General features: G+C 41.6%; 2 protein-coding genes across 6 annotated transcripts in view; both read right to left on the bottom strand.

Moving 5' to 3' along the window:
• The window catches only part of F5 (coagulation factor V), a 72,917-nt gene extending 58,943 nt beyond the window's left edge, over positions 1 to 13,974 (bottom strand). For all 4 annotated transcript variants that reach the window (XR_015553877.1, XM_087437798.1, XM_087437800.1 and 1 more), the window contains exons 1-3: positions 13,751 to 13,974; positions 10,612 to 10,703; positions 3,333 to 3,455 (exon numbers count right to left, since the gene is read on the bottom strand). Coding sequence is in view for 3 of the 4 variants with exons in the window: in XM_087437798.1 (XP_087293924.1) it covers positions 3,333 to 3,455; positions 10,612 to 10,703; positions 13,751 to 13,908 (373 nt within the window). In the remaining variant the exon portion in view is untranslated. The remainder of the gene's footprint in view (positions 1 to 3,332; positions 3,456 to 10,611; positions 10,704 to 13,750) is intronic.
• Positions 13,975 to 16,282: 2,308 nt separating this feature from the next.
• Positions 16,283 to 27,605, bottom strand: part of SELP (selectin P) — a 40,700-nt gene continuing 29,377 nt past the window's right edge. For both annotated transcript variants that reach the window (XM_087437805.1, XM_087437802.1), the window contains 7 exons: positions 24,753 to 24,938; positions 23,639 to 23,848; positions 22,172 to 22,357; positions 21,221 to 21,340; positions 18,875 to 18,905; positions 17,510 to 17,565; positions 16,283 to 16,919 (listed from right to left, as the gene is read on the bottom strand). In XM_087437805.1, the coding sequence (XP_087293931.1) occupies positions 17,511 to 17,565; positions 18,875 to 18,905; positions 21,221 to 21,340; positions 22,172 to 22,357; positions 23,639 to 23,848; positions 24,753 to 24,938 (788 nt within the window). In that variant the 3' untranslated portion in view covers positions 16,283 to 16,919; position 17,510. The remainder of the gene's footprint in view (positions 16,920 to 17,509; positions 17,566 to 18,874; positions 18,906 to 21,220; positions 21,341 to 22,171; positions 22,358 to 23,638; positions 23,849 to 24,752; positions 24,939 to 27,605) is intronic.

Genomic DNA, 27,605 nt, shown 5'->3' on the forward strand with positions numbered 1-27,605 from the left:
TAGCTAAGAATTTAAAAAGCAGCAAGCTTTTTGGCAACCAAAATAGATGTTACAAAATCCATGAAAGGAAGCTCAGGGTCTTTACCTGTAGGCAATACCATAGATGATAACGTAGGCCTTCATTCAGAGTCGTTTATTCTTAGACTGCACACAATTCTAACATTTGCAAATATTTGTAAAATCTCACAGTAGATTAGAAGTGATGATTTAGAAAGGGATTAGAATTTTACTTCTGATCTTGTTTTAAAAGGGTCTGGGGAAGTATAGCATTTAGAAAGATTTATATCCAAAGTGATTGAAAGAAAATATCTTAGACACTTAGAGAAGTAAACCTCACACTGGAAAATGTAATTATTCAAAATGACTCGTTCCTTACGTGCTCTAGATAGCCGAGCTTTTCCACACAAGTTTAGTTCATTTTGGTGTTTAAATCCTATAGGAGAATTTTATTCATTCAAGTAGAAATAAAATAATCAGCACTATCCAAGGCCAAGGCCTTCATTCAATCTAAGCTTCTGGAAATAAAATGTGATACCTGCACTATAAATAACCATGGAATAACCACAGCAGCAACAGTTATCATTACTGAGTGCCAACTATGTGCCAAGCAGTTTACACATATTATGACTAATCCTTGCAATAACCTTCGATGGGAGGAATTGCTATCCCCATTTTATAGATAAAACTGAGGGTTAACGGTAAAGGAAATTGCCCAAGTTTACTTAGGGTTCAAACCCAGGTCATTCTGGCTCGAAAGCCAGCATTCTTTCCATGGCTATCTCTTCCTTCTAGCTGTTGAGAGTAGGTCTCCAAATCCTTGGTGGGGCTCAAGGATTAATTCCCAGATAAGGAGGATTGCTCTCTAGGTTGGATCATTCGCTAGTTTGATCAAGCAGCCACATAGCAAGGATTGAATCCTCTCTCAAGCTTATTATATTGTCTCAACCTCCCACCATCCAGCTCTCTGAGATGTGGATTCTCATGTAGCTGACTCAGCATGTAGTTAGTTTATCTCCACTCCTGAAAAAATACCACCAACCAAAGAGGGAGGCTATGGGCTAGGGTGAGTGTCAGACATGGAGAAGGAGATGTTTCATTTTAACACAGATGGCACAATAAAATGAGCAGAAGGCTTGCCTTTTGCCATGAAGAACACTGTTTATCTACTTAACTACATTTGCATCTCATTTCCAAGATAAAATTTGACTTTCCCCACCAATCTATATTTACGTTTCTCAGATTCATGGGACCAGGAGCAATAATCAGGTGACCAATGGAAGCGATGGGAGCATTTTAAACAATTGCTCATAAAAGATTGCTGGCTGTGGGGGAGTGTAAGGACAAATAAACAGTAAAGGAAGGGGGATAATGTTGCAAGGTTCATTCCCTGTGCAAACAGCCCAGCTGGGGGACAAAGTCCACTCCTCCCACATTTGAAATGCAATCTGCATGTGACATTTGGAGGGCTCTCCCCTCCTGCATTACGGGCTGGATTCCTTATGCAGTCTTCTGGAAGCCTCCTAAGTAGGTGAAGTGGTTGTTCACTATGTCACTCCGTGGTTTTAGAAACATAGGAAGGACTCCTGTGCAGGCTACCTCACCCAGAGTCTTGCCAAATTGGCTCTTTAAGATGCCTGAAATTTCACAGTTAATGCTTCATTGTTTTTCCTCAAGCCAAAGATTAAGTGTTAAGGCAAATACTCCTGGGGAGGGCAGTTCATTGACCTATTAGTCACTTATACCTTAATCGGAAAGAGTTTGGCAACAATTTACACAGGAAACAATAAATGCAAAGGTCACTTTCTAATCTATAAATTGTCAGATAAATAATAAATTATTTGAATACATTTTTTAAATTTTTAATTGAGATATAATTGACATAACATTATGATTTGAACACATTTTGATTGAAGAATCACCTTTACCGTCATCTCTGATTTATCAAGTGCTTATTATATGCTAGGCATTGTTCTAAGATTTCTTGACAACAAACTTATATGAGGTAGGTATGGTTATTATCCTTATTTTATAGATAAGAAAGATGAGGCACGGGGAGGTTAAGTAACTTTCCAGAAGTCACACAGCTACTTAGTGTCTGGGCCAGGATTTGCACCAGGCAGTCTAGTTCCAGAAGCTGCACTGTAAACCACTCTCTTACTCAATTCCTCTCTTCAAAGCTATGATGGCTGCAACAAATGGAAGAAAGAAGATTTGTGACATTGTGAAAGGTCTGAAGTTATTTTTAAATGTTGTTATACTAACATCCATTACAATATGGACACAATTTTCTTATATAAGTTCCTAACAGAACTCGCCTCTGCTTATTGTGGGCTGAACATCAGCATAATGGAAATAATCAGAAGAATAGCAACAACAGGTACTTACTATGCTGCGGCTGATGTGGTCACTTTTATCACCATCATCTTCATGATCTTCACCATCACTGCATCGTTATCATCATCACTGCTGTCATCATTTATTGAGGGCTTACCAGGTTCCAGGAACCATGTTGAGCACAGTGCCTAACTGATCTCATTTAATCCTCAAGCAATCTTATGGAGGAGGTATAACCATTTCCATTTTACAGATGAGAAAACTGAGGCTCAGAGATGCTAAGGTCATAAAACCAGAAACGATACAGCTGGAATTTGAACCTAAGACTGCCTTCAAAGCTTACGTCCTTAATCACTTCACTATGTCCAGTATCTTAATACTACTTCTACTGCCACCACCACCACCACATACCACTTATTAAGTCCTATCTATGTGCCAGGCTAGCCCTATGTCAGGCTAGTCCTATGTCACTATGTCAAACTATGGCTCCTGAGCCAAATCCAGCCAGCTGCCTGTTTTTGTAAATAAAGTTTTATTGAGACACACGCATGCTCATTCATTTACATATTGTCTATGGCTGCTTTTGTACTAAAAGGTAGAGTTGAGTAGTTGCAACAGAGATATCATGGCCCACAAGGGAAAAATATTTACTCTCTGGCCCTTCACAGAAGAGTTTGCTGACCCCTGCCTTAAACCATCTTGCAATGTATGTGTCATTGTTTTCATTTTACATATAAACATATCAGAATTCAGGAAGATTAGGTAACATGTCCATTCAACTATTAAAGAATGAGAATGTAGTGAAAAAGTGAGCTCTAGATGACTCCAGAACCTTTTAATTTTTGTCTCTAAAACTTACAAAGGCAAAAACTTTTATTATCAGTTGCAGGAAAGGAGCGTTCTCTAATATGTGGTTAACAGTATGGTTGTAAATGTCTGACACTGGTGTTAAAGAGTCGTCATTTTCCCTTGTCAGAGGGATATTAAGTTCCTCTTACCTTCTGAGGATTTACTGTACTTAATTCCTTGAGGATGGATGCTTAAGGGCACATCTGCCTTATTCTTAAAGTGGACTTTCATGACGTCTCCAACTTCAGCATATAAAGTAGGTCCAAGAAGTCCTACGGAACAAGGATTTAAAATACATCTGTGTTCAGCATTACCAAAGACAGAGCTGCTAAGCAATAGAAACATGCAGAAAAACCCACGAGTGATTGCTGACATTCCTCCTGGTCCTGAGGTTGACCTGCTGGTCTTCAATCTAGAAGGCTTTGCCAGCTCATCAACTCTACGTCACGCACCGTCACATAAGGACAGGAAGGTAGAAACGCTTGGCTTGGGCCCAAAGCAAGTCAAGAGAGTGGGAGAAATAGTTCTGACCGTGTCCACCCCATGCTGATCCACTGTCATTCCTTAGAGACTGCTGTTTTCGGTCAAGAAAAGAAAGATATGCATTTGCAATTATACAGGGTGATGTGAGGGAGGGTGATCGGCTACTTAGATCTCTCCATGGTGGGAGACCTCAGAGACCTAAATGAAGCAAGGAAGCAAATCACACAGTTCTCTGGCCCTGACGCAAGTTCAGAGTCCCTGAGGCAGGAGTGAGTTTGATGCATCCAAAGAACAGTAAGAAAAACTGTGTGGGCAGAGTGAGGCAGATGGGGGCGGAGGGCAGATCGCTTAAGGCCCTATGGGCCATGGTAAGGACTTTGGATTTTCTTCTGAGTGAAATGGGAAATCACGGGAGCTCTGCGCAACAGAGAGACATGGTCTGACGTGTTTTAAAAGTTCATCCTTAAAAAAACCAAAAAGATAAAAATTTCCTCCTAGCTGCTGTGTAGAGAATAGTCTCTGGAGTGATAAGGGTGGAAGCAGGAGACCAGGTGGTATAGACAAGAGACAACAGTATATTGGGCCAGGGTGTGCAGCAGTGGAGTGGTGAGAAGAAGGTGGCTTCTGGACATTTTGAAGGTAGAGCCAGGAGGATTTGCTGACAGGTTGGACGTGGCACGTGAGAGAGAGAAGTCAAGGATGACTTGATGTGGGTAAATAATGTTCTGTCACTTCGATGGGGAACACAGCAAGGACAGCTGGTTAGGGTGCAGAAATCAAGAGCGAGCTTTCACTCACTACAGGCCAGGCACTGTGCGAGGTCCTGGGGCCACATGGATGAAGAAGTCACAGTTCCTGTCCTCAGGCGCTCACAAGCTAGTCTGGAGAGAGACATATGGTAGGAGCTGCTGCTGAGATATGGGCAACGTGCTACAGGAGCAGAGAGGAGGAAGGACTAATTCTGTCTGGGGAGCAGGAGCAAGAGTTGATGTCTGAGTCAGACATTTGAAGAATCACAAACTAGAATTTCCCAAAGTGTAGTCCTTGCATTCTCTGCATCAGAATCACCCGGGGTCCCACTAGAAGGCAGATTTCCAAGTACCATCTCAGCTCCAAAGAATTCGAGTCTCTGCAGGCGGAGTTTGGGAATCTGCATTTTTAACACGTGTTCCTGAGTGATTCTGGTGTCCTTTAAAGCTTGAGAACCTGTCACCAAAAGCCCTTTTTCAGACAAGTGACAGGAATTGACTGTTCTCACTTCCAAGCCACACGTAAGCTCTCGTAGGGTTGGCTTCTGCCCACTAGGAATCACAGGAGCAGGAGAAGGAAGTTGCAGAGGTCATGGAGTTCCACTGGCATTCGTTTGCTCACAATTAACATAGGACTTCCACTCATTGTCCCCCTCAATATATCTGAGCACTGTAAGTCCTTACGTTAATCCTCCCAACAAATCTTTAAGGTAGATATTAAGATCCTCATTTTACACATAAGGAAACTGAGCCTCAGAGAGTTTAAATGTCTTGCCCAAAATTATATAGCTAATTAGAGGCAGAGCCATGATTTAAACTTAAATCTGTCCGACTCTAGATACTGTGCTTTTAACCACTTCTTTGTATTGAGCCCCCCCACCTTGTATTAATTCATTCATTCACCAAATGTTAATTGTGTGCCCCCATTATCCTAAGTGTCAGAATTGCAATAATGAGTATAATAATTAGATGTACTCCCTGCTTATAAAATAGTAGAAAGACAGATTTTAACAAATGATCCCACAAATATTTAATTACAAACTGTTGTGTTATGAAAGAAAAGTATGGGATACTCAGAAGAGCATTTGACAGAAAGATCTAGTCTAATCTTGGAGGCAGGGAGGGGATCAGGATTGGGAAATGCTTCCCTGAGGAAGTGATGCTTTAACTGAAGTCCAAAGGCAAAGAGGCAAAAGGAAGGGCAAGGGAATTCCAGGGATAGGGATTAGCATGTGGAAAGGCCCTGAGGTGCCAGAAAACTTGGCCTATTCAGAGATCTGACAGACGGCCATGGGGAAGTGAAGCCGAAGGCATGATCAGAGGCCCAGTCATGCAGGGTCTTGTAGGCCTCTTAGAGTTTTGCCTTTAACCTAAGAGTATCTGGAAACCATTAAAGAGTTTTTAGCAAGGGTGTGACATGGACCAGATTTTAGTTTTTAAATCTCTGGCTGCATATGTGGAGGATGATCTTGGGGCAAAACCAGAGTAGATGCTGAGAGGACAGATAGAAGGCTCCAGAAGAGAGATGGTGGTGACTTAGTTTAAGGTTATGGCAGTGGAGATGCTGAGGAGAGAACATATTAGAGAGCTATTTAGGAGATCGAATTGTCAGGACTTGATGGATTGGATATGGGGTGGAAGGTGAGGGAGATCAAGTTGCCATGGATGGCAGGTGAGGTTCTGGCTTGGGGGACTGGGTGGGTGAGGGTACCATTCTCTGAAATAAAGCACACTGTGGGAGGGTTTTGTTTGATAGGTGTGGTAGGCAGCATGATGGCCCCCCAGAGAGGTCCATGTCCCTAAGCCTTGGGACCTATGAATATGCTACCTTATATGACAAAAGGGACTCTGCAGGTGTGATTGGGTTAAGGATATTGAGTTTCCTGGATTATCCAGGTGGGCCCAATGTAATCACAAGGGTCCTTATTAAAGGGATGTAGGAGACTCTGAGTTAGTGGAGGATGCTACTCTGTTGGCTTTGAAGATGGAGGAAGGGGCCATGAGCCCATGAATGCCGGTGGCTTCTAGAAACTGAAAAAGATACAGAAATGATTCTCCCCTAGAGCTTCAGAAGGAACAGAGCTCTGTCAACACCTTGATTTTAACCCAGTGAAACTCATTTTGGACTTGTGACTTCAAGAACTATAAAATAATAAATGTGTGTTGTTTTAAGCTGCCAAGTTTGTGGTAATTTGTTACCATGGCAATAGGAAATGAATTTCCTGTTAGCAATGGGAATATAGATCTCTGAGACAGAGGTCCTATCTTCCCCGACTCCTGTCTTTCCACTCACTGGTGTCCTATTTCTAGTTCACTGAATTCCCAGGCCTCGAGTCTATACTGACGTGTGCCTGCAGGTTTTTGTTTGTTTTTATGTTGGCTCTGCACAGGACCCTGGAGGTCACATACTTCAATCCTCATTTTAGAGGTGGTTACAAAGCCTGGGAAGTGGGGCAGGCAGGGTGGCCTGCCCCGGGTCAGTCAGAGATTGGGTGGCACTGCTGGGGCTAGAACTCAGGTCTCTGGACTCCTGAACCAAAGCTTTCACCACCACCTTCTGCAGGGCCGATTCAGAACACCCACTTTCCTGGAATCGTACCAGTGTCTACACCATTTTTGACTCCTGACCACATCTGACTCCACTGGCTGAACCCTCTCTTTTGACTGCTGCCCTCAGTCCTAGCTCCCTGACGGAAGCCCCCACTGGCTAGCTACTTGCACCTGCCCGGATGCCCATGAGCCCAGTAGGGGGCTGACTATGCTGTCACATTGTGCACTGCATTTTGTTGCCATGGTTGCCTAGCTCAGTTGATTTGTTTGTTGGCATCACATGGCTGCAAATGCCAGATGCCCAGAATAAGACTTCTAAGTTATTTAACCTAACAAGACCTCTTACTGCAACGAATGGTTGGAGTGTTTCTTTAGCCTCCCTTTTGCTTCTTCAGAATTAAGGCAGAGCAAAGGGATGGTTTCGTAAATGCAAACCGAATACCTTTGTGCATGGAGGCAAACACACGGCTGAAAGTTGTTGGAGCGGCTGTTTAGCTCCTCCGTCAGCCAGGTGGCCTGCGACCTTTCCCACCCTCTCCTCATTGCCCAAAGCCGAATTGGGGGAGGGAGTGGCCTATCTTGGGGTCCCAGAAAGGTAGCACAGCACGTACCCAATTTCCTGCAGTTTTGGAGTTGAAAAAGACTGCAGGAGATCAGCTAATCCAATCCCCTGCTCTCAGGAAAATAAGGCATTACAGAACACAAGGCAGCCCCTGTGGCAGCTATTTTAAAACCTCTTCAGGGACAAACATTTCATAATCTTCCTTGAAGGGATGCAGAGACTCAAAACTAGCCATTCTAAAGTCCAAGACAATGAGCCCGGCCCCTCCACCTGTCCACAGGTCCACAACCCTCACTGGACAGCCGTCTTCAGACCTCCAGTCCTGCAGCCCAGCCTCCACATGCAGTTACAGCAACTTCTGGGCTCATGCTGCAGAAGTGGGGCACGTGACTTGTTCGGGGCTCAGCTAGAATCATCCGCACCAGATGGATGGAGCAGGAAGTAGAGGAAAGGTACAAATGACACAGAACTAGGCTGGCGATGGGGAGGGTCACATAGTCGAGGGCAGTGTTCAAACCCAGATCTTCTCATTCAAAATCGGAGGCTTCTCTTTTACACCAGGTTTGCCTCCTGGTATCAACTACTATAAGGACACAAGGATGAATAAGATACCACCCTGGCCCTCCAGGGGTTCATGGTTAAGCAGCTTTGGGAGTTCAGGAAGAGGCTGCATAAAAACAGATGCTGACATGCCTCAGAGTCAACATAAAACAGACATGTTATGAGATACACAGGGTTTAACAGAAAGCTGATGTTTTAAGCTCGTAGGGCTTAAACATAAACCCACTATCAAAGTTGCTTCTAATTAATGAGGTTGAATCAGGAAATCACTCCAAAAGTTAATCATCTTAAAGGATTCTGATCATAGTACTCTACTCTTGAAAAACTAGCAATGCCTCCTTATTGCTTAAAAGACAGTCTCCGGCCTGTCACTGGTCCTTTCCATGACTTATGGCACTCAGCACAATGGCTTATGCAGCACAGACATTCAAATTCAATTAACCAGGCAAAAGCCACAAAAGGTAGGGCTCTAACTACGTGCCCAATTCCTCTTTTCCCAGGTCTAATGAATGTTTCCTAGCTCATTTTTGCTTGACCCACTTACAATTTAATTAAGTAGTTCTTAAGTATCTATTGCAGGTACTAAGCTTGGAGCTGGAGCTATGAAAATGAATAGACTCTGTGACAGAGGACAGGAGATCCTTTAACTTCCTGCCCACAACTACAAACTTAATTTTATTAGTAACCTGACTGCCCTGTTGCCTGGCCCAAGCCCCAATGAAGGTACTGTCTCTTCCACCTCAGGCTGATCCAGCCCCAGCTTTGAATCCATCACTTCCTGTTTTTTTCTGAGTCTGGCTCCATCAGTTATTCTCTCTCAGATGTCTTTATCCTCTCGTTTTCTAGTGGAGTCTTCCCTTGAGCACTTAGATATTTTTAAGTCACTGTATTCCTTTTCTATAAAACTCCGAAATATTCTTAAACCTCTCATTCTCTTCCGGGACTAGCCTGTCTTTCCTCCCATTTGGAGCCAAGTTTCAGGAAAGAGTTATCTCTAAGTTCTCCTGCTTCCATTACTCATCTTTCACTCACTTTCATTCCACTTCCATTCACCAGGGTTAGTGGCACGAGGGAAACCGGGCAAAGAGAGAGTTTCAAGAAGGAGGAGCATTAAATGTCCTAGTAATGTCAAGTGGGAAAGAACTGGAAAGAAACCATTGGCTCTGGCATCTCAGAGATCCTGGGTGCCCTTTTTCTTTTTTGGTGAGGAAGATTAGCCCTGAGCTAACATCTGTTGCCAATCCTCCTCTTTTTGCTGAGAAACATCCATGCCCATCTTCTTCTACTTTGTATGTGGGACGCCTGCCACAGCATGGCTTGACAAGCGGTGCATAGGTCCATGTCCGGGATCTGAACCTGCGAACCCCAGGCTGCTGGAGTGGAGCACGTGAACTTAACCACTGCACCACGGGGCCAGCCCCTTTTGAGAGTAATTTTAGTGGATTGGGGAGGGACTGTAGGGAAAGGAAATGATATAGTAGAGAACGAAATGGACTACTCATATAGGAAATTGGTAGTGATGGAAAAGAGAAAAAAGGGAAAGGCAGACAGTGTAAAGGGGAGATTTTTTTTCTAGATGGGGGTTAACCTGAACATGGTTTTGTTTTGTTTTATGTTGATGATTTTTGACTGAAGGAAAGGCTGCTGTCAAGGAAAGATTAAAGATAGAGGGAGATCAGAGGAGGCAGGACAGAACAGGATGAACCAGAGGTAGAAGGATGAGTTTAGGAAAGACAACAAGTCTTCACCTGGTTTGGGGGGAAGGATGAGTGAATTACTGACCAGGGGACCCAACTGGAGGAAGTTCTATCTTAATGGCCTCTATCATTCTTGTGAAATATAGTAAGATCCCAGAAGCCCATTCAACTTACTTTCCTGGATTAAAGAAGAGATAAGGAAAAAAGAAGAGATTTCCTTCAAAAATGAGAGCTATTGTGTACATCACACTAAATAAAACAGAAGAGATGGGAAAGATAGATGCAAAGGAATCGGCCATACGCAGTTCCTTTGAATGAGTCTAGGGAGCCAGACGGAAGCAGAAGATCATTTGCTAAGGCTCAGCTGCACTCATTAAACTAGACCATAAGCTCCATGGAGACAGGGTACGAGTCTGTTTTGTCCACTGTGGCATCTAGACCACCCAGTTCAATGCCCAGCCCATAGCAGGTGCTCATGAATAGCTTGTTAGATGAATGAACAAAGATTTAAACACTTAAAAGTTTTGTTTAGCTTTTTGACCAAGGTTAAAAACAGCCAGCTTCCTGAGCATGTGACACAGGCAATTGCACAGGGCCCCGTGCTCAGGAGGGCCCCCTGCTCAGCTTAATGCTTTGCTGCCACTGTTTTGAAATCCTCAGTAATGTGAATAAGGGGCCTCGCAAATTATGTAGCCTGTGCTACTTAAAAACAACAAAAACATGCATTTCTATAAAATGTCACTAAATGGATATTTTAGATACATATGAATGTAAAATTATTTATAGAGATTTATCTTTAAAATTAATAAATATATTTTAGGCTTACCTGAAGTTCTAGCTTGTGGTTTTTCTTTCTTAAAATATGCTTCATACTCTCTGTAGACAATTTTGTTAAAGGAATTTGCAAAAGAATTCAAACTGGAAATAAAACACAGAAACTCATTTGAAAGACATACATGACACCCACTTCTCACATTACAGAAAAAAGAGATCTCTCGTGTGCTCAGAGTTGTAGTAGGAATAAAGTATTTCTGACTGCATTTCAGAAAGTCAAGGTTTTATAAATATGGACAACAAGTGAAGTTAATAAAATAATTATTGGTCTCTTCAAGAATATTCTATTGTGATAACCATTCTTTCACAAATTTAGGCTGCCTTAATCCTATGACTCAGAATCAATATTGTAAAAAAGAACCCAAGATCATAGCTTTGAAAAGTTTACTTAATCTATTTGTGCCTGTTTGTACAATTGTGAAATGAGAATAAGAGTTGAATCTCCCACACAGAATTGTTACAAATACTAAATGTCGAAACCTGCAAAGGACTTAGAGCTGGCACATTATAAACATTCAAGGCATGTTAGCTAGTAATATTTTAAAACTGTAATAAGAGTTGGTTTTTAGCCATCAGGTTTTCCCAGCAAGTAGAAAAATCTGTAATTGTAGTAATTCTCTTAACTTTTAAAAATGCGGGCTACAAGAACTGTAGTAATATTTGTGGGCAGAATTAAAGGAGGCATGAGGAAGTATTTTTGGAATGGCTAGCTATTGAAGATAGTGAGTTCTCAGTCACTGGAAGCATTCAAGTAGAAAGTAGACAACCACTTGGTAGGGGTATTGGTGCTTAGAGTGTGGGGAAAAGTAGGAAGTTAAAACATGGAAGTTGAAAATGAATTAAATGACTTAAAGTTCTTAGAGCTCAAGAATCCTAGAATTCTATATATCAGTTTGTCCGTAATGTGGAAGTCCATTTTTATTTACTTTTTTTTTTTTTAGTACAATTGAAAAGTAACTCCCTTCCTTTATCCTGGGTCTTTAAATACAGATGGAATATGCATGATGGTGTAAAATCTTTACTAAGAAAAGTCAGTGTGTTACGTGGAGTGATTTTAACAGAGGTGTGTTACCTGCCATGTTTCACTAGTGTATATTGTATGTAAATACTGAGCATATCTATTTTGAATTGAACAATTGAATTGTTATTGAAAAACAATCTGAAGAGAAAGTTAAAGATAATATGAATTCAAACAATACGCATGATTAATTTTCCATTTATGAGGACTGTTTAAAGATGATTTATTCATAATAAAAAATCGTATAAAGCTAGAACCCTGGAGGGAAGATATATATGTACTTTTTTCAATATCTGTTACTACATACATACAAGTGATTGAATAAGTTTCCTTAGGGAAATTTTCAGAAACATCATCTCAGACCTGGAGCAAGAATAATAGATATATTTTACTTCTAAAAGGCATTGTCCTGCTAATATTGATGAAGAAATGGAAAGATTTCTTCTTTGTGCTAAAATACACTTTGGCCAAGGATGGAGTTATAATGTTGATTTCCTTAGAGTATCATTCAGCTCTAGGTGTAGAACAATTTAGAACAAGTTCTTAGTTTAAACAGCCAGATATACAGGTTAAGTTTTTGACACGAAAGTACTAGAGAGAAATGACGTGATGTGAGGCTCGAAAATATTGACCGTTGGTCTGGATTATCATTTTACAGTTTTGACTCAATAATTGATGCTAGAGGATGGACTCTCCCCAGAATTCTGGAAACTCAGCCACAGAGTGAGAGGATGGGATGACCAGTCACGGCTCCCTATGGACTTGCCATGTGAACCAGTCTTTTGCCCTGTGTGGTTCTGCCTCCAGTATTCTGCTTGTTATTTTCAGCATTAACTACAGAAGAAAAAACAAACTCCCAGGCACAAGCACAGTGCGCCACAGGGAAGACGGCAACCACGTTAGTGTTCTACTCTCGAGCAGGACAAAGTACTATCGGAAAGACTGCTGTTTTCTTTGGGGTTTTAGTGAATGGCAGTTCCCTAAGGGTATGAGTATGACCTACATGGTCACGTTGAAATGCAATATTTAAAATGATTTTTTTTAAAAAGAGGGATTTCTCATGATTACAAGACCAAGATAGTATGTAATGCCTTCCAAAATAACCGAGTTGCAAAGAAATTTTTTAAAGGGTTAATATTATTCACTAAAAGACTCTTAAAATATTATATCGTTTCTTGGCTGACCGTTTTGATTTTGTAATTGTAAAAGAGGAACACATCTTTCACAATCATTTAAACTGTGATGTTAAGCAAAAAAAAAAATTGAGTCATGCTAAGAGGTTTCCCATTAAAACAAATAAAAATATAACTAACTGGAAATACTGGGTAGATCCTATCATTTGTTTAATTTCCAGGAAGTCTTATTTTTAATCTTTCAATTAGGAAAAATAGTTTGCAACTCAAACATCAAGTTTTATTATTTAAATCCCTGCTTAGTTACATATGCCTTTTAATAGTGACCCTAACCAAAATAGACAGAGGAGAGCTATCCCAGGGAGTGATTCAGAATGGGAGAAAAATGAAGAGTCATATGGAGCAGAAAAAAGGTGAAAGAACAAAAACGTTGCATTTTTATGGACTGATGATGTTTTAAAGTCATTTATAAGCAAACAGCAAAATTATGGCAATTGTTATTAAACAATCTGCTTATAAAAAAGTACAAGGTGTATATTTTTGGTTTTAGAAAATGAAGCTGTGTAGAGAATGGATTAAATCATATGTAACTAGAAGTTCCATAAAAATACTAGAAAAATCTGAAACAGGAATTTGCAGGAAGGCCTAATGAGGGGTTAGTGCCTACAGCTTTTGAATCAATCAATTTTTAAACTAACAATCAATCAAGCTAACAAAACTGTATTAACAACAAACTCTTGAAAGCCACATCCAGCCAATCAAACCGAATATTTTCTATATCCTCAGAACCATAAACTGTATTACTGGAGGTAAAATTACCATCCACCAACTTTATTTCATTCATTATACTCTCCTATTAATTATATTTACTTACCTTAAGTTAAAAAAAAAAAAGCCATGGAATTGCAAAGGAAATGCTCTTTAAAGGAAATAGATTATCGTCCCTAGAGAAGCCCACCCGGACACCACACCCGCCTTACTCCGGGATTGTGGGCTCAGGGCGGTAGTTCCAGCTGATGCCCTGAGCAGCCACGTAGAACTGTCTTAGCCGCGCTGCTTCGGCCCCTGGGCTCCCCCAGCCTGCCCAGCTGGTGCCCAGGACCACCAGGACCCAGAGGCGTGGGCAGCCCGGGAACATGGTTCCTCTCCTGCTCCCGCCCGCCGCCAGCACCCCGGGACCCGGGCAGGGCTCGCCTCCGCCGCAGGTTGCGCCCGCGAGCTCGTCCGCCGTCCCCGCTGCAGTGAGCCCCGGGAGGCTGCGGGTGGCGGTGTCCTCCTTCCCTTCAGCTCCCGCAGGCGCTGAGGGCGGCGGCAGCAGCCTTGGGCTGTCTCCACCTCCTGGGTGGAGGCTGGCGGTTGGCTAGGTCACTGCCCCAAATGACAAGAGGGATTAGGGAGTGCAACCAGATTAGTGACTGTTGTACTACGGTGAAGAAAGGGCAGAGATCAGAAGCTCTAGCAGGCGGGACAATGCCCAGGGATTCATGAGGCGAGGGCATGTACTCCCGCACCTCCACCGCTGGAAGGCCAGGAGCCCCTCACCACCCACCGGAAGATCTGCATGTCGCCAAGTTCACACTTGCCAGACGCTCTGCAATTCCCAGTGCAATGGGACCCAATACTCTTACCCTCATCAGTCTCCTTCTGATCTAAGGAAAGGGTATTATGCCCTGTTACTGGGCACAGAAATATTGTATTTTCAGGTGGCGAGGAAGCAAGGGAAGGAGCACACGAACAGGGCCTGCTGGCCTGGACAGCTGTACTGACGTCTACCTGCGCACAGTTCTGTCTTGATAAGGGCCTGCTAAGGCAGCAGCAGAGCAAAGGGCTTAAAGAGCGTGGCTGAGAGGATCAGTGGAGCAGATTCCAGTCCTGCTCACTAGCTGTGTTCTCTTGGATAAGTTACTCGACCTCTCTGGTACTCAGTTTTGACATCTGCAAAATGGGGATGGTAATAGTAGTTTTCCTGGATAGGGTTGTTGGGAGGATGAAGAATACCATAAAGTGTGAAATTCCCAGCAGATAGAAAGCACGTAGCATATGTTCGTTACTATGGTTATATTTTTCCTGCCTCCAGGGCCCCTTATATTTCTTGGAGGATCTGGCTGTTGCACACTTCCTTCAGATCTTACAGACAATCTGAGAATTATATTGTCTGAAGCATCATTGTGACTTGTCCTGGGTTCCCTGAAACTGCACACCTCCAAGCTTCTGTCTTGTAACTTGTCTCGATAAAGTCAATAAATTGTAATCCAGCACCTCACATGAGGAATCAGTGATGTCGGGCTCCTCAATAGTCACTCCCCCTACACACAATCTTCTGTCTTTGCTCCTTTGCTGATATTATTCTATCAACTTTGAATGCCCATTCTCTTCCTCTTTGCTGTCCACTCTTTAAAGTGCTATCCGAGTTCAAGCTGTTTCCTTGATTCTGGGCTCAAATTGACTTTTCCATTTTATGAACTCCTACAACACTAAATAATATACTCATCTTGATTGCCCTCTATTACTTTGTGTGGGTGTCTATTGTCTCCCCAACTAGATTATAAACTATTCAAGAGCAGGAACAGTGCCTTACACTTCTCTGTATCGACAGTATCAGTGGTTCCCAAAGCTGGAAAACCATCAGAATTTCCTGGGGAGCTTTTACAAAATGCAGATGCTGACTCAGGAGACAGGGCTGATAACCATTGTTCTAAAGTGTCGAGCCTAGTGACTGCCGTAAAATAAGCAGTCAGAGATGCTATTGACAATATATTAGAGAAACTTTTCTTTTCTTTTCCTTTATTTCTTTATTTTTGGTGAGGAAGATTGGCCCTGAGCTAACATCTGTTGCCAATCCTCCTCTTTTTTGCTTGAGGAAGACTGGCCCTGAGCTAACATCTGTGGCAATCTTCCTCTATTTTGTGTGTGGGTCACTGCCACAGCACGGCTTGATGAGTGGTGTAGGTCTGCACCCGGGATCCGAACCCATGGACCCCACGCTGCCAAAGTGGAGTGTGCCGAACTCAACCACTATGCCACCAGGCCAGCCCCCTAGAGAAACTTTTTAAAAGCACTGTGTCCCTAAATCCCAAGGTTACTACCAAAATTCTTGTAACCTTTAGTTAGACTGTTTTACCATTTTATTTTGCATGTTAACTTATGTGTCATTCAGTTTGCATGACATGTTCATTGCCTCACATTTCACGGAGACAAAACAACTATATTTTTTGGCTCTCTATTTTTGCATCAGTTCCAGATAACTGCTGTGTAGCTTTCAACAACCTATTAATTAAATGTGTGATTTAAAGAACATGCAAAACACATCTGTGCTTCCCTACAGAACATTCAGGTGATGAAGAGTTTTTCTGCTCTGATTTTCTCCTTGTGTGTGGGGGGGTGGTATGATATATATTTGCTGACTGAGGGTCGAGCTGTAATTGAGACAACTGTAATTGTGCATTATGTTGATGGTAAACAAAGACCCTATTAAACAAAATATCAAATAGAAGAACACGGCATTTGGGGGGAATCCTTTTAATTACACATTTGGATATTGGTCTTTGAGTCTTTAGGGGCAGAGTGACTAGTATAGGGAAGGTCTGCAGTGACGCGTGCCTTCCTGTCTTGATTCCTGATCTTCTGCAGCCTCTGGTACCACCCAGAGGCTTCTCTGGAAGCCTTGCAGCAGAGGTCTAAGAGGCTTCATAAACAGCAACCACTGGAGACCCCAGAAGTTCTTACAGGAATTTCTTCAAGTCAGAGACACTGCCTGCCTTCCAACAAAGCAGAGGCATTTTTATTGCTCCACAGTCTGGACTTCTGGTGAGTCAGATGCTCCAGTCTCTGGCTAATTGGTATTTCAAGTGACAGCACAGACAAGGCCCACAGAGCACTGTAGAACGTTCAATCCTGGCTCCTGAGGCTTGTGTTGGAGGAAGGGAGAGGTGGAACAGGAAGGGTGGGTGGAGAGCTTGGGCTTGTGGTACAATCCTTCTGCTCTGGTTCAGAGCTAATCTCAAGGAAATTCCATGTCTTTTATTCACAAGTATTTACAGAAAACTGCAGCAATTACACTACAGTTAAAGTCAAGTCTAGCAGGAAACCTGATAGTTAAAAATAGAATCCTGTGGAGGTTGATTGAGGTGACCAAGAAAAGGACAGTCTCTGAAAATGAGACAAAAAAATTAAAATTATTATTTTTTCCTTAAAGAAAGAAAGCAAGCTAGCTCTCATCATATCTATTCCCTGAGGCTCAATATAATCTCTTTCTAGAATCCAGATATTCTGCCATCTAGACTACTTTTCCTAGGAAACTCAACTACTCACTGAGCTTTTGGGGAGGAAGAAGATGTCAGATTATTTTTTTGTTTTTCCAGCAGGCCACATAGGAGATTGGCTCCATAAAAGTTTGTAAAATTTTTCTAGCAGTCATGACTTCTGGTTACCAAGCAAGGCCACAGTGTCAATACCACATAGCAGCCGTTAATAGGAATGTCATACATCCTGAAATGTTATGTCTTATTAGAACATGTCTATCCTGGAGGAAATGGACATCCTTATATGAATTCATGTTCTATTGTCACTCCACTGCCATACCTGTCCCCTACTGCCAACACAATTTCCTTCATGGTCTGGAAATTTAATACATGCTTAAAATTTAACTCAAAATTATATAAAGAAAAGTCAAGGTTTATATTCTTCCTCTTTCTTCTACTATTCTATTTCCTTCAAAAATATCTTCATGGGTAACTTACCTTAAGGGCTTGGGTCAAATGCAGCATTTGTAAAAACTCCATATGTTCCTAGGTGGCTAAAAAAAAGAAACACAAGAATGACCTGCCATACGATGCTTAGTCCTTGACTACAGTCCAGCACATAGTTTTCTCCAGAGACCATGGATTACCATCCCACCCCTGGAATTCTGCTTTGAAAGGGAGAGAAAAATAAATGCCAAAGAGATGAGATCCCACTTAACAGCTCTGGGTAATTTGCAGTGCATTTTACACCACGTCGTTATTGTTAATGCTTTAGGTACTGAATACCTGCTCTGCCCCCTAAGGGGCTGCAGCTTCTTCCCGGTGAGAGAAAATCCTTACAGAGTTCCCAGCCTTGATACTTGGTCATCTGGTGAGTTAGCAAAGAATGATAGTACTGCCCCCTACAGACTTTTTAAAATTTTCATAATGATCAAGAGTTCTACTGACATTGAGTGGGTAGAGGCCAGCAGTGCTGGACATCCTAACAGGCATGGATGCAAAAGAATTGTCCTATATCCCCCACAACTTTAGAATATCTACTCAATATCCATGCAGGTGAAAAATGTCTGAGCTTGGCACTTAACTCCTTAAATATAAATATTAAGTATTTGTTTGCATCTTTTAAAATGCAATTGCCGTGTGAATTGAGGGAAGATTAGAACAGATTTTACAACTCTTTACCAGAGTCGTTTACTGTAAGAAATCAGGTCTGAGGCCAGCCCGGCGGCATAGTGGTTAAGTTTGCACACTCCACTTCAGTGGCCCAGGGTTTGAAGGTTTGGATCCTGGACGTGGACCTATATACTGCTCATCAAGCCATGCTGTGGCGGCGTCCCACATACAAAATAGAGGAGTACTGGCACAGATGTTAGCTCAGGGCCAATCTTCCTCAGCAAAAAGAGGAAGATTGGCAATAGATGTTAGCTCAGGGCTAATCTTCCTCACCAAAAAAAAAAAAATCACGTTGGCGTCGGCACCACCTCTGATGCCATTTGAGTTGCTACTACCATATTCTTGCCTTTGGTCTTTATGGCTGTTGCCTTCAGTGATTCTACCCAAAGGTGAAGCTTCTGATGACCTCATAGTTCTGCTGATGTTGTGCCCCAGCCTTAGCGTGTCATTTCTGTTATAAATCATTTTCACTTTTATTTCTCCTTTCTATTATAATTAGGGCATTTATTGATTTTTAAAACATGTGCAGTTAGGATATACTATCTGTATATTTTACCTCACAATAGACAAGGTGGCATTGCAAAATGTTTGTTGCAAAAAGGGGGTGTTGTGTATAATAATTCTGACATATTGTGAATTAAAAAGTCAAACTAGAAAAGTGTACTCAATCATAAAACATTTCCATCTTACCTTTGAGGGTTCAAGGGACTTTTCCCATCATCTGAAATAAGCAAGAAGAGACAAATGATTAGTTTAAAAGAAAAAATGAGGTGAGGAGAAAAGTCATCCTTTCTGTGACAGGAATTATTGGGGAAAGTCGGTGACTGATTTCCAGATGAGCTCATTATAAAGGGCCCATTGGGAACAATCTCCCCCTGAGAGGTAGCACTGGTTTTAGGCTAAATTAAACATTTGACAATGTTTAACTCCAGAGTCCTCTCGCCTTCCTCCTCTTCTCTTTCAGTAAAAACCTCTCTTCATATCTCTGGTCTGACTTCAGCCTCTTGGCTATTTTTGGTTGTTGTTGTTGAGATCATTGGTTCTCAAAATCCATTTCTTTGGCTCTTAAGGCCCCTATCATTGCATCCTGTGTCACACTCCCTGAGCCATCAGCTGGGCAAGATAATCACATAAAAAAAATCCATACCAACATAACAGCGGGTGTTTTCCCTCCCAGTAACATATGTAATCAGGGGCCTCCAGTCTTAATCCAAACAATAGACTTTAATAGTGGAAACTTGAAACATGGTAGTAGGCCTGTCAGTCATCCCATAGATAGATAAAAAGGAAAAAGCATCTAATGGCTAAATTAGTTTAGAAAATTTAGGTCAAATGACAATGAGCAAATATATTTATTACAGGGCATTACTGAACCTTCAAGGTGATAATGAATGTGCATTTTGAATTTGCAGGAGAGGGAGACATAGTATGTGGAATTTTTCTGTTATTTGACCGTAGAATCCTAGGAAGTTTGAAATCATATCAGGACTGGTCAAATGAAAATTCCCCATCCCCAGCAAGTGAATTTATTTATTATTAAAGATATTGGAGGATGAGTGGCTGCTGGTCCCTCTCCATGGTTCAGAGAGTACCCTAGAAAGGTCTCAACACAAAAGAAAATGCAGGAATTAGTGATTCCCACACGATTATGGAGATTAGGATCCAGGTCTTAGGAGCTCTTGCCTCTGCCTCCTGGGTTTGGTTAAGCAAGCACAAATGTTGCATGGAGGGATTGGTTGTAGCTCTGGTCTTTAGGCCGAGCGCTACTCTTTGTCTATTGTCCTAGTCGTCCACTCACAGGAGAGTATATGAAGGCACCTTAGAGAAACAGCCTCAATGCAATGGTGGCTTTGTGAAAGGAGAGAGCGTAAGAGTAGGGCCCAAGGTCTGCCCCTGAGCAGTTAAGAATAGGTGTTGAAACTCCTCAATTCCATGAGAATGCTGTCAGGGACTTTTAACAGCCATGTTCAGTTATCTGGATTCGAACATTCCCGACCACTCTGATGCCCCCAGTTACTTTCCACGAGGAATGATGAAGAAGAGCCCCAGTAGCCTTATAAGCTAGATGTGCAAGGTTTCTGAACTGACGGACAGGCTAAGCGTCTGGGGCAGATAGAAAAAGGATGTTTTAACCCTTAAAGGATGGTTCCCTTCTTTTATTCCTAGACCAGAGTTCTTTTTGGATGAAAGGGTCTTCTTCCACTTTGGTCATTTCCCTGCTTAAAGCCTGCTTTAGCTCCACAAGTTTCCATGGGACGTACATATCTCTTAGCTTAGCATACCACGCCATTAATAAAGCAGCAGCTCCTTGTGCCTCTAGCTTCATCCGCCACTTCCTCCACAAGCCTTTTTTGATTTAGATGCACTGAACTGCTCAACATAGCACTTTCCCAGCTGTTTCACCCTTTCAGGTCTTTTCACACGCCATTCTTTTTGCTGGAACTCTATTTCTATTTTTTTTTCCTTGGCAAAATCTCTCTTATTCTTCCAAGCTTAAAAGAGCCGTTTCTGACCTGTCAGTCTGGTTGAGACACCTCTATTTTTTGTTCTAGTAACACTCAGGTTGTATTTTTGTCCTAACACACTTACTACACTTCAGTATTAGCCCTGACTTCACCTGTCTGTCATCGTGCTGTGTCCCACTACCTAACACAATGGATCGATAAATGACCATTGCATGAAAGAATGAGTGAAGAAAGGAAGCATGACATTTTTCCAGTTAGTTTTGGTGAAACTAAGGTTACCTAGACCAGAGGCCCCCAAATGCCAATGTGTAAACTGGCCTCTCCAGGATTTTGGGGGGAGGCTTTTGAAAAATTTAGATTTCCAGGCCCATGTCCAGATCTCCCTAAATGAGGATCTGTATTTTTATAAAGGTAATTCTAATGGGTAGTCAGTTCTCAAGATCACTTATCTTGGCCTTGTTTTCTTTTAATGCAAATGTTCTCAAGGATGAACTACTGAAGCTGTGGTTTCACTGCCCCATCTCAAATCACATGAAAGAAGAAACTAAGGAGAATATTTTTTCCTATTTACCTTTTCGTTTGAAACGCCTTCTGAGCAGAACCAGGAGTGTCCCACCCATCACCAAACCTATTGCAGAAGCCACAGCTCCACCCATGTAAGTCAGGGCTTCCTGGATCGGCAGTGGCTCTGCTGCAAAACAAACACAAACACACGCAAGACATAAGAAGCGTATTGCACAGAAGACCCTCATTCTCCCAGAAGGGTCCCAAGAATTCTAAGAGGTGTGATCAAGTAGGATCATCAAAGGTCCTGGCAGTGCTGACAACCTGGCACGAGAGAGGATCTGGAATTCACAAAACCACTGCAGCATAAGAGGAAGCAGGCCCTGATTTTATTCCAATGCTTAAATATCAAAAGTAATTTCCAAGGAGTCAGGGTAAGGACCCAATAAAAGGACTTAAACGATTAAATGGTAGATACAAGAAATGGAAGTTCGGGTAAATAAAATAAACTGTGGGTAATTTGGGGGGGGGGCAGTCAAAGATTCAGTTATGCCACAAAAAGTAGTTATAACAAGCTGCTAGAGAAAAAAATGAAAAAGGGAGAGGGATGAAAGAAACCTTACAGACAGATGGAACTTAATTAAGGAAGATGTATGGTATTTTTGGAGGTAGATGGTAAACAAAGATAAAAAATTAGGAATCGCCATGAAATAACCTCCAGTTTAAAACTTTTTGAAATTTCAAGGTGTATTACACACAGATTATAAAGGAATGAAAGGATTCATGTCACAAATCTGAGCTCTGAACAAGGAGTGGTGATCGTCTACACAAGTCACTGAATTTAATTCCCACTGCTCTGTATAAGCCAAGGAGACTCTGCTTGACTCATTGTGAAACATCTACTGAAAGCAGGGGCAACCCAGTGACGGAAAGCGAGACTGCTGTCAGTAATATATAGAGAAGAAACACTGATTTTGTTATTTTCCAAGTGACTTCCTCACCCACATGAAAAATATACCTTGGCAGGTTGGCATGGTAGTTGACCACTGGCCATTCTCTTGGCACGCTGTTCTCGCTGAGCCATTAAGTAATTGACCCTCTGGACAATGGAAGCTGCAGGTTGATCCATAGCTGAAATTTCCCCAGGGGTTGGAGCAGTTCATCACTATTGGCTCAATAATGTGCAGCTTGGAGCACTTGACAGCTACAGGAAGAAAGAACACAGGAAAAACAAACACACAGAATGAAGGTAAAAGAGATTTTGGTTTCATTTGAAACCTGGCTAGCTAGTAGATTATAAAAGTGGATTACAAAAGATCAGAAAGGAGATGAGCCATTTCCAACATTTACACTAGTTCTTCCAACATCACACATCCTAAAATACGCACTCAGAGAATGATACCAAAGAGCGGATGGGCACATTCAATAAATACCCACTAATGGATTGATCAATCTTAACTACAAAAATACTATTTACAAAATTTTGCTTCTCAAAAATACAATTGTTTAAATGTTGTTATTAATACCATTGGCAATTAGCTGGTATGTCACCACTTGTTTATTAAAATACTTAACGAGAGTTAGGCATAGCTGGCCTCTGAAAGTTTGAGAGAAGTAGAGACTGCCGCCCTCTTTAAACTATTTTTTGGAGAACTTCGAGTTATTCCCTCTACTTTGTGGATAGGAAACTAAAGCTCAGGAAATTAAATTTAACTCAAGTAAACATTATTGAGCAATAGTGACATCTGCAAAGCACTGTGCTGTGCTTCATGGGGAATACCAAGATGAAAGAGACATAGTGCTTCACGTATAAGGTGACAGCTCTTCAAGAGGTATCATACATGGCTTATCTTTTTATTTAGGTTCCAATTATGAAAATATGGAATGTTTACACTGTCACATAATTAATAGAATTGCAGCTTGTATTTCATAATTCATATAGGCGGTTTCACGTTTAGCATGCTCATTGTTCTAACACATTTTAGACATTTTAAAATGTTTCCTCCTTTAGGTCTTTGAGTACCAGGGCATTAGCTTGTGACGTAAGAAAGGGGAGAAGTGATATGCCTGTTGCACATTACTACTGGTTGGGATTCGTGTGGATTTCATGGAGGAGCTGACCCTTGAAGTTGTCATTGGGTTAGATGGGATTTCAACAGGCAGGTACAATGACTAGCTCGACTGCTGGCTAGAAGATAGCATCAGAACCACCTGCTAGGGGCCGGCCCTGTGGCGTAGCAGTTAAGTGTGCACGCTCCGCTGCTGGCGGCCCGGGTTCAGATCCGGGACGTGCACTGATGCATCGCTTGTCAGGCTATGCTGTGGCGGCGTCCCATATAAAGTAGAGTAAGATGGGCACAGATGTTACCTCGGGGCCAGTCTTCCTCAGCAAAGAGAGGAGGATTGGTATGGATGTTAGCTCAGGGCTGATCTTCCTCACCAAAAAAAAAAAAAAAAAAGAACCACCTGCTCCTTTTCACATTACCTCTGCACGCTGGAGCTACTGCTGTCCATTGTCCTGAAGGTCCGCATCCGAGAGCACTGTCTCCCATGAGTGTGAATCCAGCTTTGCATCCAAAGTAACAAGTGGTATTCAAACCGAATGTTCCCAGATGATGCCTACAGGACATTGTTCCCTGCTCTGGAGCGATGAGGGCTGGGCATTGCACCTCTGGAGTAGAGGCTGATACTACACCTGTTGTGAGAAAATGTTTCAATTTAGAGAGCTCTCAATTAAAAAGAGCATAACAGAGTTAAGATTAACATGGCATAACTGCCTTCCACTCCTTTCGTGATAAGGGAGGCTTTAGCAATAGCTCCTTAAGGAAGTTAAGGAAAACTATTTATCTCAGGTATGGAAAACCAGGTGAGAAAAATTATTTAAAAGCGTCCTTGGAGAGATGATTCTTCTGGCCAGAAGAAGAAACTGGGCGGGGGGGAGGGGGTGGGGTGGTCAATGTTACCAATATTAAGAAAAAAACAAACAAGAACAACAAAACAAAAAACTCCAGAAGAGTTGATGCAGAAATACAAGAAATTCAGTAGAAAGCGAAATATGCATAGGCCAGTTGCCTGTCCATTGCTGCTTTATTGGGAGACAGGATTGTTTTCTGGCCAAAAGTCAGCATTAAATGTGAGGTGTGAATGATGCCACTGGCTTTGTCGCCAAATTGCCACGTGGCAGAAGGATGATGATTGACCTCTCTGCACCTCTGTCCCTCGATTTGAAAAGTTGGACCAGTTGCTCTACCCCTTGTACTCCTCCCGGCAGTGAAGCAATGGAGACCATTCAATCGATTTGATAAAGCTCTTTGAGAAAAAGAGGCCAAAATTATGAAAGGAGATTTCTGCTTAAGAATCAATATATCTTTTATTCACAATTATGAAAAAAATCCTTTCACTCCTTATAACTTTTTTAATCCAAAGGCTGTGTTTCCTAGACCCCAATAGATAACCCATTTCATAACGAGAAGTACCGTTTTCACAATAATAGTAGTATAATGTGTACTTGTCACATAGTGAGAGCTTGTATAAGAGTTTGTTATTTTTGTTGAAGAAATTTCCAGAAGAGCTGTCTCAGCAAGCGTATACTATCTTACTTTTGCAGGTCGGTGGCGGTGCTGTCCACCTTCCAGAAGCTGTGCATTCAACGTCGTCGAACCCCTCCAGCGTAAAGCCCTCATTACAGGAGAAACGGCAGGTGGAGCCAGCACTGAATTCTCCACGAGTGTCAGAACAGTCCAGGCTTCCCCGCTCTGGGGCAAATAATTCTGGGCACTTGATGGCTGGAGAATCAAATCAAGAATGTCACAATCTTCAAGTTTATTCAGAAGCTCTATTTTGTACCAAATTAACTCCTTCATGTATTCAACAAATATTTATTGCACACCTACTATGTCAGGTGTTTTGCTAGGCAGCAGGTGTTCCACAACAAATGTGACAGGTGATTACTGCAGAAGGCGGGGGGAGAGACGGTGGGCTTGCAGAAAGGAGTGTAGGAAGAAGTCACGAAAACGAAGTCAAGGATTTGAGCAGTTATGCTCAAGAACTCACGATTTCATTCTCTTCTCTCGACACCTTCTGCTTCAGAGACCTTGTCACCTCCCATGGCTCTCACTGTCCTATCTGTATGGGTGCAGTCCAGGATTTCACTTCTGCCCTTCCTCCTGCCTTAAACTCCTTCCTCTTAGAAATCCTGCTGTCTCCTCAATTCAACACATCTAAAACTGCAATAATCATCTTCTGCCCTAAACTACTTCCTCCATTTGGATCCCCAGGTTGTTCTCTTGATACCACAGTTCCACGGCACAGGAAAGGTCAAAACTCCCTGGTCAAGCTAGGTAAGGGCCTGGGAATTCCCTGAACTCATCTCATGTGTTTTTGCCTCTAGTTCTTGGCTCACACTGCCCTGAATTTCTCTCTATTTTCACTGACTAAAATCCCACCCATCCTCTAGGATCCAATTGAACACAGCCTCTCCAAAGCCACTGCTGATCACTGCAGCCTGAAGTCTTCCTTCTGAACACATCAGTGTTTTGTTTGAATTCATACACTGTCATATCACATGCGATAGACAGATCACATATCTACTTTCTACTGGATAGAAAGCTCTGAAAACCCAAGAACCATAAATCTATGTGTCCCACAATTCACACCGCAGGATCTCAAGAGGTGGTGCTCAACAACTATTTGCCAAGCGGATGAGTAAATGAATTTTTAATTTACTAACCATTTCTCTGAAAAATTGTTTTTATAAGTCATTGAAGTTACATATTTCTCTTAGCATCACGCCTGCCTCCCCATTAAATTCTGACATAAAACTACTATTTATCAGCAAATATTGGGTTATTGACAAACTGAGTGACTATTCTTTCTTTAAATCCAAGGCTATCTGAAAGCAATGCCTTGGTCAGGTAAGGCCCATTTTGCTTAGCTATTTTGCTTTTTTTTTTTTTAAAAAAAAAACAAACCTCTTGAAGTCCTATGTAATGCCTCATGGAAAAGTGATGTATTGGCTTTTACATACTGGCCCACATGTTTTTCAGTGACACGCTATTCACCAAAGGATTGTGGATCCTTATTGCCCGAATCCATTCAAATAGCCAAAGTAACATACTAAATTTCAGTTCAGTACTCTTAGATTTTTGAGTAACGAATAAATCCATGTCTGGAAGATCACTTCCATTTATCAAACATTTATTAAATATATCTATTGGTATAAGTCATAGACATTAAGTAATCTGTGAACATTTTCACTAAAATAAATTTTTCAGAATCTCCCAGGATTTCATATTTAAGCCCCCAAAAATGCATAATGTCAACTGCGTGAGAGCAGGGGGCTCGTCAGCTCTTCAACACTGTATCCTAGGCAACAGGACCTGGCACATAGTAGGGGTTCTAAAAATATTTGTCAAATGAACAAATAAGTTAGTGAGCACAATTTAATTTGGATGTATTCTAACAAGTGTATTTACCCGCTCTGAAAAGAAACAAGAGGCGTTACTATTTTAAAAAATCGATTCAAGTGACCCCTAGTATACAAGGAGAATTACTACAGTATTAAATCTACTTGGGGGATATGGCTTTGGTCTCAATTTTGTCAGTCTTATTCTGTCAAAGTTGTAGATAAAGCCATTTGTATCCATGAAAGTCTCTGAACCCTCTTATGCAAAAATTAACTTTGTCCAACCAAAGGCCTCTAAATAATGTTAAGGATTTGACTTTGAATCGTGTAAGGAAGCATGTTTTTCTGTCTGAGGGGCAGCGTTGATGAGGTACATGGAAGCCTAACCCAGATCTGGCATATGGTGGGCACTCAGCCACATGAACTGAATTAAATTTGTGGAGTTACCAAGGAAGCTGTTGGAGAGGAGGGGCCTAGTGCAGATGTAGAGGAAGAGATTTTTACCAAGGAATGACCTCTGTGGCTGCCTTTAAAAAGTAGTCATATTCATGAGCCTACCGTAAAATTTTATCAAAAACTGAATAATTACAAGAAGAACAGAAGACAGATAAGTGTTGCTTTTTTCACATGCTTAATGCCCTATTTTCATGGACTTCCAAGGCAGTACTGTCTACCATAAAGGTCTTCAATGATGTTTTTCTGTAATCCGTGAAGTAAGTCACGATTATGTGTGAATTCATGGATTATTGGGTTCACCGGAACTCTATCATCAACTTACAACATATTGGTTTATGTTATTTTAAATAGATTTAGTAAATTCTTCTCTGTTTCTTTGTATTATCTCTTTTTTACTTGAGTTGGATATAGTTCTGTCAAGAAGTTTTTTAAAAGAAGATATAGTACATGATGTAGTCCATGCAGAAATAGAAGTACAATGATGTACACCTGAAATTTTTACAATGTTATAAACCAATGTTACTGCAATAAACAAAAAATTAAAAAAAAAAAAAAAAAAAGATATAGTATAAATAACAAATTTAAATGAGTT

This window comes from Ceratotherium simum, chromosome 2 (assembly GCF_057802395.1).
Source record: "Ceratotherium simum simum isolate JZ-2026a chromosome 2, ASM5780239v1, whole genome shotgun sequence".
Taxonomy (NCBI): Eukaryota; Metazoa; Chordata; class Mammalia; order Perissodactyla; family Rhinocerotidae; genus Ceratotherium; species Ceratotherium simum.